Source organism: Watersipora subatra, chromosome 2 (assembly GCF_963576615.1).
Source record: "Watersipora subatra chromosome 2, tzWatSuba1.1, whole genome shotgun sequence".
NCBI classification, from domain to species: domain Eukaryota; kingdom Metazoa; phylum Bryozoa; class Gymnolaemata; order Cheilostomatida; family Watersiporidae; genus Watersipora; species Watersipora subatra.
Genome location: NC_088709.1, coordinates 24,470,519 through 24,484,790, shown reverse-complemented (window position 1 = coordinate 24,484,790; position 14,272 = coordinate 24,470,519). Strand labels below are relative to the sequence as shown.

Genomic DNA, 14,272 nt, shown 5'->3' with positions numbered 1-14,272 from the left:
ACGTTATCCTCCTTTGTGTGGAAACGTTGAGATGGCAGAGAAACCCCAGTTTGTACAAATGATGCTTGTTGAGAGAAATGGAGGAAGCTACCATAGATCTCTTCTTCATGCTGTTCATAACCATAAAGGTCAAATAGAGATCAAACTTCTGAAGACGTCATCTGAAGTTGGTGATGAGTGTAAGAACCCTGAAAGTCCATCTGTTTTACCAGGAACTCTCTTCATGCTGAGTTATAACTAACTTTCCTGCTTAATGGCTCATTAGTTGACAGTTATTCTATTACATTATACTGTTTTATGTACTCTCTGTATGAGTCACCTAGGTGACTAATCAGTGAGCTGATTTGTTAAATGTTTTATTATAGAGAACTAGATACTTGTAACTTTTACAGAACTGTAATCATTCCTCTTCCTTTACTAAAGAGATTACTTTTATTAATGTTTTGCTTGTTTATTTTTCTATTTAGATCATATTAGAAATAATAGAATGTATTTTGATTGCCAATAAAGAGTTATATATTTATATAAATATAATTTATGTCTATTGCTATTAAAACTTTACTGCAAACAAACAAGTTATTCTTTGTGATTCTCTTTTGTAGAGATTGAATCTAGTTTGTTCTGTTGAGCCTAAAATACTGTACTTTTATCTACCAACTAAAATAGTCTACACAGAGTCTACAGTTTACTGTGCATTAGCTTATACAAAACTTAAAAGCAAATGAATATCAAGTTTTACTTATTATTTTCATTAGTTTTCACTACTTGATTTTGGATAAGAATAAATATGTAGAATCTCAGTTTTTATTAAAACAATAATCTGGAGAACATAAAAATGAAAAGAGAGATTCCAATATTGTATGCTACTAGACACATTGACAGGAATTCTTACAACTGTAACAGGGAAAGACGCAGCTGTAAATCAGAAGGACTTGATCTAATGATAAGTGGCTAACACTAGAACCCATGATGTCTAAACACAGATATTATGTTTAACTTAGTGATAAACTGATAAACTTTAAATATGAACAAAAAGGAGCACCAACATAAACCACCCAGCTTAAGGATAAGATTAGTCTAGAGACATCGCTTACCTACACTATCATACATATAATAATAAAACATAGACTCGTCTACCTTCTACCTCACATAACAGGGTTATATGAGACATACGTGTTGAACATTGTATCGCATACAACAATAATTGCATGAGGAAAAATTCACATCTCATAAAACATATGTCTAGACAGGAAGCTTTAATACACGAGCACCAAAACAGTAAGAAATCTGACGCAAAGGAAACTGACTTTAACCTATATTTTATGTCTGATAAAATAAACTGCAAGTTATTTATTAAGATGCAGTAAGTTGATTTCATGTGATAGAAAAAAGGCTAGAAGGTTATGGCGAGTCAACAGTTTAGTCATATTTGGGAAACCAGCGACCTGGCTGCTCCTTGGCGCAGTCAGCAGGATCCTCTTTCTCACCACAGAGTCTATTATAAGTTGAATCTGGAGGAAAACCTAGCAATGACCTCTCCTCGTGTATTCGAAATGAGAATGTAGAGACACTTGTGCCAGCAAAATACCTAAAAATATATCAAAAAGTACAAAATTGATACAGCGACCACAGAAATACTGGAGTTGAAAATAAATACACAAAGTAATCCACCAGTAAGTTGACAATGCATGGCGAGTTATTTAGCCATGAAGACTAATTACAAGCGTTAAGTCAGCAATCTATTTACAATATTGAACACTCAGAGGTTCAGTGCTATGTATCATAGGTCACAACTTCACCAGAATAGTGAGAGATTGTTTGCGAAAAGGATTTTTTAACAGAAAACTACAGTTGAAACAACAGTAATTTCCTTGTGTAAAATTTATAATAAGTCGGTACATTTGCGCATGAGCAGTAGCGCAGGTCAATGAGCAGTAGCGCAGGTCAATGACAATCACAAAGTCTCAACATCCTAGTTACAGTTAAGTAGCTGACTATCTAAACGAATCTTTACTATAATAAGACCTGTGTTTGTCTGTCGCGAAGATTCTGGCTAACAACGTTAGCAAGAAAACTTGCCTCACACGGGCATCAAACCCGGGTGTCAGATTCAAAAGCAATCGGGCAACCGCTACACCTCTCGGTCGCCTTACCGCTTCACTGGATAATCATGCACATACTGAGTATTCATGATGATCTCTCACAGTGCACGGAACTGGCAAGCGTACTAGCAATTAATAAATTAATTCTTTTTTCTCGCCAACAAATCGGTCAGCTGTCTGAGGCTTTCCAAGAGCTTGGTTTTAAATAGCCTAATATTTGTCTCAAGAACTAATATAATTATGAGTGCGTTGAAATTACATCTTTATTTTCTAGTAAGCATTACTAAGGAATTCTATTCTATTGTATGTTACTGTCTATCTATATATGTAATATTACATCACTATTGCAACAGTTTGAGAGTCAGCGAAACTTATTATTAGTTGAATAGTTGATTCACTTTTAGTTACTTACAAGGTGAATGCCCGGCATTGCCCATGTAATAAAAACGTCATTGCGCAGAACATTTATTTTTATTTACCATATACAACATTTACCATTATAACTTATAAACTTCATACCAAGAGTAAAGCGTATTGTGCAGTTCAAATAAATTAGAAAAACTAAAACAACCGTAAAAGTGTTTAAATGTGAAATAATTAGCAAGTGATGGCTAAATAAAGTATGATTTGTTACAATGATTACAATGAAAAGTGAATTAATACAATTAAAAAGAACTGAAAATGAAGTAAAAATCACGAATAAGTTGAATTAATAATAACAAAGAGTACACAGAAGCGTGTATTTAGAAAAGGTTATTGTTGCTGCAGAAGTTATCCATCAAAATTTTGAATATGACTATACTGGTACCTCTCGATAGCTGATACTGGCACAAATGTAAATATGAGATATCGAAATTAAATACGTCCGTGAAGCGCAAGTGGTTACTTTGTCTGACCGAACCGAGAGAGAAAGTACAAAAAATTCCTATCGGGAATGTCCAAGTGAACATTTTTTAGTTTTACAATTTCTAGCAATTGCCTTTTGCAATAACCGGAAATTGAAAATTGAAATCGTGCCGTTACAGTTAAACTGTAGTGGAACATTTGAAATGGCACAATTGAATAATGGATTTTAAAAAAGCTTTTCAAAAAATTCAAACAAGCAAATGCAGAAGGCAATATTAATTCATAATAAAACATACTTAATTTTATAAGCGATAAGGATACTGTAAATGAGCTAAATCAGAAAAAAAATGACTTACACTTGAGGTTAGGTGTGCATCTTTGCATACATGCAATTGCAATCGTCGCAAGTTCAACTCGAGTACGGTAGGAAATTTCATTGCTAGGATTTAATCGCTATAGCTAGACACAGCGACGACAAAAGACAAACATTAATATCCATATAGATTTAGGTACTACAAAAAACAGCACATATACATTCTCCCATTTATAACTGTGTTTAAATATGAAAACTGAACCACTCTTCAACATTTTGCTATGTATGTATGAATATATATAGTCAGCAATTATTATGTGGAGTTATCAGCACTTTAGCACAAAAGGACACAAACTCATAAAAGCCTAGAATCAGTTTTGGCATTAATCTAAGCCTAAAAATGTTATTTCTGTATATAGCTGTTGAAATCCCTTTTCTGATGTGATTATATATTGAACGGGTAAACGCTCTTAAAGCTATTTTGCACTTTGCGCAATGAATAAGCGACCCTTACCTAGCATGCGCAGCTATCCACTGATCCACAATAGCGACCCCGCCATCTCCTATCTCGTTAAGCTGTTCACTAGTTGGCACATATCTGTACACCTGGTACTCGCCGAGGGATTGCGTGAGCACCTGAAACTCTGCAATAATATCTGGATACCAGAACAGCGTAGAGTGAGAAGCCAGGTTCTCAGGCTAGTTGAATTATAGGAAAACAAACAAAGATAGGTAAGCTTTCATGAATGACTGAAAATTGAGAATATAAGCCATGTTGACTTTGGCGGAGATCCTGTCAAGTCTTCAAGACCAATGAAGTACGGGTGGGTCAATGAGAGAAGCTTACCACTTTCAGGAGCGTCTGTGGCTATAAACACTTTGCTCAGGCTCTTCTCCACCAACAGCTTCTCTATTTGTTCTGCTGCAAAGCTTAATGAGGGAACCTCCTTCCTGGATCCTCGTAAGAAATCTTTTCTCCTCAGATGTATTGCCAGATACGGACCGCCTAAGGCGGAACCTAGTGCCTTCTAAATTCAAAAGCTCATGTTTAGCTTGTCAAATAGGTTTCTATAACCTATATATATTCATGCTCGCTATGGATATGGTGAAGCATTACCTGTTGCTTCGTCCAATCAGAATCCATCAGAGTCAAGTCAGCCTCATCAGTAGATTCTAGATGCTTTTTTCTAAACTCATCACCGATGTTCATCAGTTTCTTGCTAAACCTTATGCTCCGCCTTCCCTTTGAGTAACGATAAACCAATACTAATGCTTTCATCTAACACACCAACTCTCAACTCAATGCTCAGTCAGTGCTTAGAAGGATATTTCACCGAATAGAAGACAAGAGGGAACAACTCTTAATTCATCACTGCCTGCATGTATTGCTGATGGGAATTTGGTTTCTGATCTAATTCAAATTTATGCATTGAGACATTAAAAGGAAAAGAGATAGAAACAACGAAAAAAAATGATGAAAATGAGCAAAGTATTTTAGTAGCGTGATACATGAGGGGAAAACAGCATTTGCAGCAGCATATTTATCTACATAGATTGAAGACAACTATTAGTAACTATTAGTAACAAACAGGTACATAGTCAACGTATAAACATAATCGGACCGATTGGTACTAAATAAAAATCTGAAGCAAAACTGTGCATATCCCTTGTCCTATAACTTGGTGTCATAATGTGACAATAAACTACTAATAGTTGGTTTAAGATATGCAGAACATGATGCGTGACATGGAACTGTTTACACATTCTACAACTACAACAATTACTACAACCACACACTGGCTAACCTAGCAACCACAGACTAACAGGAAATAAAGAGAGACTTACCAACCACCAGTCCTTACTCCACTCAGAGTACCTCCCGTGTGTGAGAGTTTCTCCTCTGTCAATTAAGATACTTTGACCTTTTGCCTCGTCTCTCAAGAAGTCCGTGAAAGTTTTGATCTCATTTTGCACGGAGAGACACTCGAAGCTTTTACCTTTTATGGTTTTAGTATAGCCCCAAAAATGCCCTTCCACTTCACCATCTACCTGCAAAAGATGTCATAATCTGCATAAAATACCTAACATACCTGCATGATACACCGGTATATGCGTATGGAGTATTCAGAGACAAGTCAGTGCAGTGGATCATGATTACAGAGATCTAAAGTCAGACACTTTAGATCTCAGAACAGTGTACAGAGCTCAGAACTGTCTGTGAGAACTTCAAGTCAACATGTGACAAAGAGAAGGTGTACACCTGGAGTCCATCTAACATAAGCATTACGCGTCTCTATTCTGTTGGTCTCTCAGCAACTGTAGATGTTATAATCGCACTTTCACTTGATCTGGACGTTTTAACCGCGATCAAGTTTGGCCAATTTTAATCTTGAAACATTCTGGCAATCAGATCACCTAACATAAAAAATTACCAAATGATAAAAAATATCTATTCTTTCTGATAACATTTACTAGATTTTTATGTGAGAGACCCTTTAACCTTTGATGACATAGAATGAAAAATGAAACAACAGAAATAGAATGCTGAAAATGAAACAGATGGGGTATGTTATATATATATATATATATATATATATATAACATACCCCATACTAAATATCAATGTATATATATATATATATATATATATATATATATATATATATATATATATATATATATATATATATATATATATATATATATACATATATATATATACATTGATATTTAGTCTATAGATTAAAAATAACCATATAATAGCCCAAATGGCTTCACTTTTGTTGACAGATAATGGCAGAGAAAAATGGCTGCCAGTTTAGACCAGACTAAAGTTTAAAGTTGGAAAAAGTCAGATCAACAGACTGATGCTTGTATCCAGCTTTTACTATTTATATGGACAAGCCTTCAACTAGGAAGGTTAAAAAAGGTCAACTGTAGAACAGACAACTCCTGTAACTAGTCTAAAACAAGGAGAATTGGGTAAGATACCTTCTTATAGTAACTCGGATCATTGCAAGGTCTGATATCTCGTCTCTCTGTCCACTGTTCATCTACCCAACCTTCGGAGTATGTCTGTAGGTAGTATATCTCATCTATGACAGCAGGTGTTCCAACCACTGCATAATGCACCAAACGAAAACAGTGTAAACTAGGTCTTACTAACTAAAGCTAACCAACTAGGGGTCATATTGAGGTTACAAAAGCACACACAAATGCAGCTGTGAGCAAGCAATCACGGTGCCGACTGAAGCTAATTTGTTTAAAGCTTGAGATGCGTTCCACACATCAGATAAAGCCAAATACAATCTCGAGTACAAAGAGATTCTTGTAACTAAAAGCTATCGAAAATATGTCAGGGCTGCCGATCGATGTATGCATTATTATATCATTATTGCAACAGTCTGAGAGTCAGCAAAACTTAGCATTAGTTGAATAGTTGATTCACGTTTATTTACTTACTACGTGAATGCGCGGCATTGCCCGAGTAATAAAAAAGTCTTTGCACAAAAAAGTTACTTTTATTTAACATATACAACATTTACCATCATAACTTTTAAACTTCATATCATGCGTAAAGTGTTTTGTGCAGTTCAAATAGATTAAGAAAAAACTAAAACAACTGAAAAGGTGTTTGAATGGGAACAAACTAGCGAGTAATGGCTAAATAAAGTATGATTTGTACAATGAAAAATGAATTGATACTGATACAATTAAAACAAACAGAAAAAAATAAAAACCATGATATGTTGAACTAAAATAACAAAGAATACATAGAAATGTGTCTATAAAAAAGGTTATTGTTGCTGCAGAAGCCACCCATCAAAATTTTGAATACGACTATACTGGTACCTCTTGATAGTCGATACTGACACAAACGCTCATATTGTTGGTCATCTAACTTTTTATTAATATGTATGACAGTTTCTGACTCTCATAGGTTGTTTGTGGTGATAATATGGTACAGAGTTGAACTATATGTTAGTCTGAAGCTCATACAAGCAGAATCTCACACGACTAGAAGATAATGCAACCAATTTAGTAGCAGGAAATGCATCCTTGGATGAGTTGGCATTTCTAGTACTACACCAGGCCCTAAACTGCTGCCACAGTCGCTGTTAAACCAATCATTAATAGATTACTTATTTAGTATATTTACCATAGTTACTGCGCTAGCCATTTGACCAGTGAGTTTTAATACGGCAACTGGTAATACACTGGTTATTCTAACAAAAAGTTTCAGTATAGTAACTGGCACTGAACAGCACATCCAACAAGCCTAATACAGCAACTCAGGCATACCTGCCATCCAATCTGCGAGCTCCATTACAGGAATATGACGTCTAAAACTGTCTAGATCAAAAAACCTGCTCCATGGAATCTTAGTTTGTTTTATTGGAGACTGCCAGTGGTAGATATTCCCCCATGGCGGCAGCACGAGAACCCACTGCTGTCCACCTTCGTCGTTCAAAAACTTAACCTATTAAATGATAGGGACTGCTGCAGTAATTTTAAGGATTGTTGTTTCCTGTGAACAACTGAGCAGGCTGTTACATCAACTGAACAGGCTGTTACATGCAATCTAATTAATTCAACAGGTTAAAGCAAAAACCGCCTATATGGACCTTATATGATTCTAATATATTATAAACAGTTACAAATTATTAACATCTAAACGTCTGTAGCAATGTTACAAATTTAAAATTATGGTGCTATCTTTGAGGTAACTAAATATATGCAACTCACAAAGTAAAGGAAAGAGTTAAAGAATTGAATACTTTAAAACCGTAAAAAAGGATTAGGATAAATGTGCCTATGAGTCCACAATATATTTTAGACTTTAAACAACAATTCTATGAATGCCTGACTATATTGTTCAGAATCAATTTAAACAGTCTGAAACATAAGCAGGGATACCGGGTAAGTGGATTCATTCGCATGAACTTTGCATTAGGAGGTTTATAATAAACTTTCATTTTTAACTAGACACACTGTGTACAATTGTAGAGAGGTTTACAAAAAGGATAATGTTAATGATAATACAAAAAACAATAATGTTCACATAATACTCACAATAGTGTAACCATTTAATGCAAAATTGACAAAAAATCTAAAACCTAACAAGCAAAGTTTTTTTTAGAATGGCCATGTTGGATATTCCAAAAACAACTTGTAACAGTTGTCAGATACCATTCATACGCATGACCGCTGACTTGTTTGGAACCTTGTGTCATGCAGAATGGTATCCAATATTTAAACAGCATTGATAATATTTCCCACAATCCCGGTTCTTCTATTCAGAATGTAATTAAGATTATTCACTACGTCTACAACCTTCTTCAGTTCTGGGTCTAATTCACCAGTTATTGAACAAAGCATTTAGTATGATTATTAGTTTGTTCTCACCATGTTTGCCATGCGGATATAAACATCCCTCCTCAGGTTGAACCCTTCACCATAGTTCACTTCAAACAAGAGATACCTGTCAGCGAGTAAGCACCAAATAACAACGAATCAACACTTAGAAATGCTTGTGGAAATAGTTGCTTGTGGAAATACTTGTGGAAATAACAGTGACATGCATTTCGCACATATGTTTCATCTGACCATTTTAACCCAACCAAGGTTTGTCAATTTTAATATTGAAACATCCTGGCAGTCAGATTACCTCAAACATCAAAAACGATACAAAATGACAGAAAATTACTGATACTTTATAATAAAATCTATGAAAATTTTGTGCAAGTATGTCTTTTAATTTACTTGTATGAAAAACGAAATGAACAGACCTGACAGGTAATGCAGCTTTCATCTCATTTGGCGATGTGGCAGTTTCCCCGGGAGAGAATTCGTCTTCAGCCAAAGTGAGGCAAACAAGTGCAAGAATAAAGTATCTGATAATCATCTCTCGTATCCAGAGGTTTATATTTCCAGCTGAAACCGATTTTAAAGCATATGGGCTGACAATTGTTTCCTAAAACATAGATATGGATATGCTAAGGGAAATCTTGAACAGCATATGTATGCTCAAGTCTATTTTGTGGGTTGTAGAAGCCGAGTAAGAGGACCATTATGAAGTCAATGTATATAAATTTTAAAGCAAACGTGAGCAGCTGGTGTCTATGCATAGGAGGTGAATGGCTTCAAAAATTACTCTTCTTGATGAACACCGGTATAACATTCATTGAAAAAAGGAAGATACTATTGTATTCCATTTTGGGAGCAGCTGTGGTTTCATGGTTAGTATATTGGTTTACGATCAGTAGATCGATGGTTTAAATCAAACAAGGTGTGCTAAGGCTGGTTCATACCATACTGCCATAGGTCAGCATTGTCCTTTCGGCGTTCATCATCGACTATGTGCACCATAAATCGATGACATCAACGAGGCAACGCGGATACATCGAGACAGATTGCAGCTGTCAAACTTTCCTGATATTTTGCTGAGATTGACGACAGCCTGTACAATGTAAACCATTTCGGCAATAGTGACTCGCCGTTGCAAATAGTGTGATTTATTTATTTCCGTTTATGATAGTTGCTGCGACTAGTATTTGATTCAAGCACGCGAAAACGAAGAGGTTTCTTCACACAAAAATTAAAAAGAAAGCTGAAAACATTACGCCATGGAGTATTTGCTGATGCAAAGTCACATGGGTTTGTGATAGTGTGAACATCGGTATCATCATCGGTGACCAAAGCATTGTAGCGTAGCATCAGCGCCAAGTTACCCCTATATCCTGTGAACCAGCCTATAGGAAGAGCATCCCACCACAAATGCTCCTGCTATTCAACCAGCTATCATGTCAGTACTACTACAATATACGGCTGGCAGCAATGAGCTTACAATGCGTAGGAAAAGCTAGTAAAAGTGTGTGACGTGGTAGCATGTGAGTAATCTATTCATAACGTCATAAAATGAAACTATCTTTTAAATTTCCTGCTTGAGCTTCACATGATCTACAAGTTTGCAAAATTTAATAATGCTACTGCAAAATTATTTTGATTTTGTGAAGAGATTTAACAGCACTGCCTTATTGACACGGTATTAGTATTATGATACTCATGTGACCTTGTTCCTGTTTAGACAGTTTAGTCCTTGCAGCTCGAACTATGTATGTTATAATGCCCTAGAAAAACTTTACATGCACCAGAGGTGAGGTTTTGTTATGGAAGTTCACACTATCAGCTTATATGTAAGTGTTTTAAAGTGAGCGATACGCTTATATGATCTTGTGCATTTTGCTGGTTATGCTGGTTATATCTATTTTTTAACAACTTTTTTGTTCTTACCACATAAATTTTTTTTAGTAAAGTGCATTTAGTGGTCATTTTTACATCTTTATTTCACTTCTTATTTAAAACCACAGCTTTGCCTTTTTATCAATTATATTTATATATAATACATTTATTATATGTATAATATATAATATATTGTATATATTAAAGTCTGATTTAAAGAGAAGGTGCAATCTCTCCGGATTTTCTTTTTAAACTTGTCATCGGACTGCTAGGCTTTGTAGCTGGGCTCTGGCCAGAATTAGCAAAAGAGAAGCAGTCCAAACTTGTTCATAGAACCTAGTCATTCAGCTTTACAGTTCACAGGCTGCCACAAAATCTGACAACCATTTCTGTCGTTAAGTGGATAAACTTCATAGGTGCAACAGTAATAGCCAATGTTTGCAACCTCCCTTCTGCAGCATAGTTGTCTGCAGTAGCGGTAGTAAAGGGACAACCATAGATATAGTAAACCCTATATATGCAAATAATCAAAACAAGTGAGGCCTATAATTGGCATGACGCAACGTCATGATGATATGTAAAGTGAATCAGCTGATCTATGAACTTCCATCGACTTAACACTAAAGATTGCTCAATTTTTCCATAGTTTGTGCATGTGAGGCTGCATATTTTATTGATAATATATAAAACTGACTTTGGATGAGAAAGGCAAGAATCTTAGACACATAGTAATGAATAATACCAATGATTTAGAAGCTTTTATATCATTGATAATACAAAGAATGACCAAATAGAAATTAAACTAATAACTCTCTGATGTAGAGTTTTGATTCTTCTTTTTAATATTGAGATACGTGGGACAGCAGGCCGTTTAGGTCTACCACCACATCCGCAGCTCGTTGTCGAGGCTGTAGGTGTGTCCTGTTTGTCAGAAGCTGCAGGTTGCTTATCATCATGGATAGGAGTAACACCAGGTGTAGTATTTTTAGGGTCAGGGATTATGGTGCTGGCTGCTGTCTGATATGTTGTTCCACGTTTCGGCAGGCTTTTTTTCTTATGGTTGGTGTTCGTTTTTTCACAGCTTTTGGCTGAAGGTAGGTTGGATAAGCTGTAAATATTGTAGGTATTGCGCCAGATTTTAGCATTGGTTTGCTTCCAATACCTGGTGGAACCTTGTAGCAGTCTTTCTGAAAATGTCCACTGCTTAATACAGAGCTTGTTGTCGGGGTCCAATCCTGTCTTAGTTTGTTATAGAAAATAATAGCAAAGGTAAAATAATTTTGAGTAGTTAAAAGTTCCACATGACACTTTAGATTCAAAAATCGAACAAGCTTTCCACAAAATTTAATATGCATTTTAACATTATCATATAGACTTTTATATTTTTAACATCTTCAAAATTTATGCAAAAACAATTGAAATATCACTGCATATTTGAAAATGTAACAAGAAAAGTTTTAGGTTAAACATTTTTTCTCTTGTGTAATTTATGTTCAAAATAAAGCGGTTTACATAGCTATTTGATAAAATGTGAAATCTGTGTCAGAGCGACAATTGAAATGATTATGGTGAAATTTCAAAGAAAACTAAAAAAATAAAACAGTAGCTTAGTGTGGTACAGCAGCTATTCCCTCATAAGTCTGATCATAATAAAAAAGTGTCTTCAAATGTATAGCAACATTTTATATTGCTATACCTTTAACGGTATACACGTTAATTCTATCTTATTTTTATGTTCGAGTGTCAACGTAGAAAAGAGCTTATTATTCTAAAAAAATTTTCTTGATTAGTTAGTTAAGATTAAATTAATTTGAAAATTTTCATTATCATAACATTTTCTTATTTCCATTTGTCAAATATGTTTAATGTACCAATGTGAACCGCTGGAGCACTGTCGATACAGCTGTTCAAAATGTTAGTGAGCTGCGGGAAACATACTTACTCCGCAGATGTAGCCTACAAATGCTGTAGATATTACTAAGGGATAGCTTTTAATATCATTTGCTACCTACAACATACATGTATATCTTCTATTATCAGACATGCTTTCTTTATAGATATCAGATACATACATCACTATAGCTTCAGACAACTAAAATTTCATCTCAATATTTCTAGTAGCTCTTCCTGTCTATTAACTTCTAACTATGCTTATATTCTCTTCAGGCTTTCCCTCACTATGACAGTTTAAACTCAACACGGTTGCTGATTTCGTTCTTTCAATGATTCTCTCCTTCCCCATTCGCTTCAATGAATGGATTGATGAAATCTTCAGTTATAAGATGGGGAAGTCCCGTTTGCAACTGAGAAAGCAAACTATTCATTCAAAGTTCTCTTAAGGGGTTATTGTTCAGCTTCAATAGGAATGAGTAAAGATGTTTTCATAACCTCAGGATCTCTGTGTGTGAAAATGTTCTGCTTTAGAATACATAGTTTTAATGATTGCAACCAAGGATTCCTAGCTAAACAATATTATAAAAATATTCATCAGAAAATTTGTGAGATATTAGTGAACTAAAGAATTGATTCTATGTAGAATGCTAAATAAGTCTATTACGCACGCACATTATAAAAAGGGCTTGATACTTACGTTTGCATATCATAACATAGTATATGCACAACTAACTTTTCCTAATTGCTGTGGAACAGAAAACATAGCCATGGTTTGACATCATGCATTTGGTTTAAAGGTTTTAGGTGAGATTGCATAGAAATTCTTTAGCTAAACATGTTCTATTGATATTTAGGAAGCTATATATTTCAACCCATAACTTTTTCTGACACAGATTTCTTGTAGTCATAAAGAATACTTTGTGTGATTGTGAAGCTCAAAGTGAAAGTCAATCATATATTTTATTTATTTATAGGTTTAACAAAGTAAAATTCCTTCTGTAAAGAACAACATGAAAGCTGCACAAAGCACAATTCTGCTAAAATATTCCTTTCAAATTTAATACTTATAGATATAAGCTACATACTTTTCTTTCATTATACTTGAATCTAAAAAATTGTAGAATAAATTTCACTTTTTTTTCAAATTTTTATTTAGTGTTTATTTTTTTGTTCAGATGGGTAAAATAGTAGCAAGAGGGTTAAAAGTTAACAGTATTCTCTTTTAAATTTTTATTTTCCATTGAGTTGCAGATATTGCATATCACGGATCAAAGATCATTTCAATGCACTTGTATATAGCTAGCACATTTTTTACTGCTAGGTTTCAACAGCAAGCACCACGACTAACAAAAATGAATGAGATTCAAAGACAGTAGCAATAATTTTACTTTTTTGTTTGAGTTGTGGAACTTGCACCAATTGTTTCTCAGTTATGTTTGACTTCCAACAAAGTTCAACAATAGCACAATATTTATTCTGAAGTTCCTCAAGGAAATCCAAAATGCATAGACTGGTTTCCTGTCCTCAAAAACTACTTTATGACTGAAAATACAGTAGTACAATTGTGGTTACCTAGTTGTCTCCCAATTCACATGAAATTGGTGTATACTATTTTCTAAGCCGCTAGTAGTCCACCAATTTTGGTGCACATAAAAAGCTGACACATGCTACAAGCATTCTAAAAATATTTCCCACATTTGTTTCACCCTCAGTTCTTGTGTCACGCTTACAAAGCTGTGGGAGTTCCGTGTAACAATAGAATATTTTTATGTAAACGACTGCAGTCTTTGTCGATAGGTATTACAGATTGAACAGCATCTATTAAAGACTAATCTTTCCCACATTTAGTATTATGTGTGTGTATAGAAATCACATG

The 14,272-nt window shown here is 34.7% G+C and overlaps 1 protein-coding gene across 1 annotated transcript; it reads right to left on the bottom strand.

Annotated features, from left to right (window-relative positions):
• Positions 1–790: 790 nt before the first annotated feature.
• Positions 791–9,231, bottom strand: LOC137387583 (GDP-fucose protein O-fucosyltransferase 2-like). The gene is made up of 9 exons (XM_068074048.1): positions 9,051–9,231; positions 8,668–8,743; positions 7,564–7,741; positions 6,253–6,380; positions 5,107–5,310; positions 4,379–4,504; positions 4,109–4,289; positions 3,776–3,905; positions 791–1,588 (listed from the first exon to the last, which is right to left on the bottom strand). The coding sequence occupies exons 1-9, from the start codon at positions 9,164–9,166 to the stop codon at positions 1,420–1,422; spliced, it is 1,308 nt and encodes a 435-aa protein (XP_067930149.1). The 5' UTR covers positions 9,167–9,231; the 3' UTR covers positions 791–1,419.
• Positions 9,232–14,272: the final 5,041 nt, after the last annotated feature.

Excerpts from the sequence above, each read along its gene's own strand:
- LOC137387583 (XM_068074048.1), bottom strand. The coding sequence starts at position 9,166 with ATGATTATCAGATACTTTATTCTTGCACTTGTTTGCCTCACTTTGGCT. Across the intron at positions 8,744-9,050 it reads AAAGCTGCATTACCTGTCAG|GTATCTCTTGTTTGAAGTGA; the intron begins GTCTGTTCATTT and ends ACTCGCTGACAG. Across the intron at positions 1,589-3,775 it reads TGGATAGCTGCGCATGCTAG|GTATTTTGCTGGCACAAGTG; the intron begins GTAAGGGTCGCT and ends ATATATTTTTAG.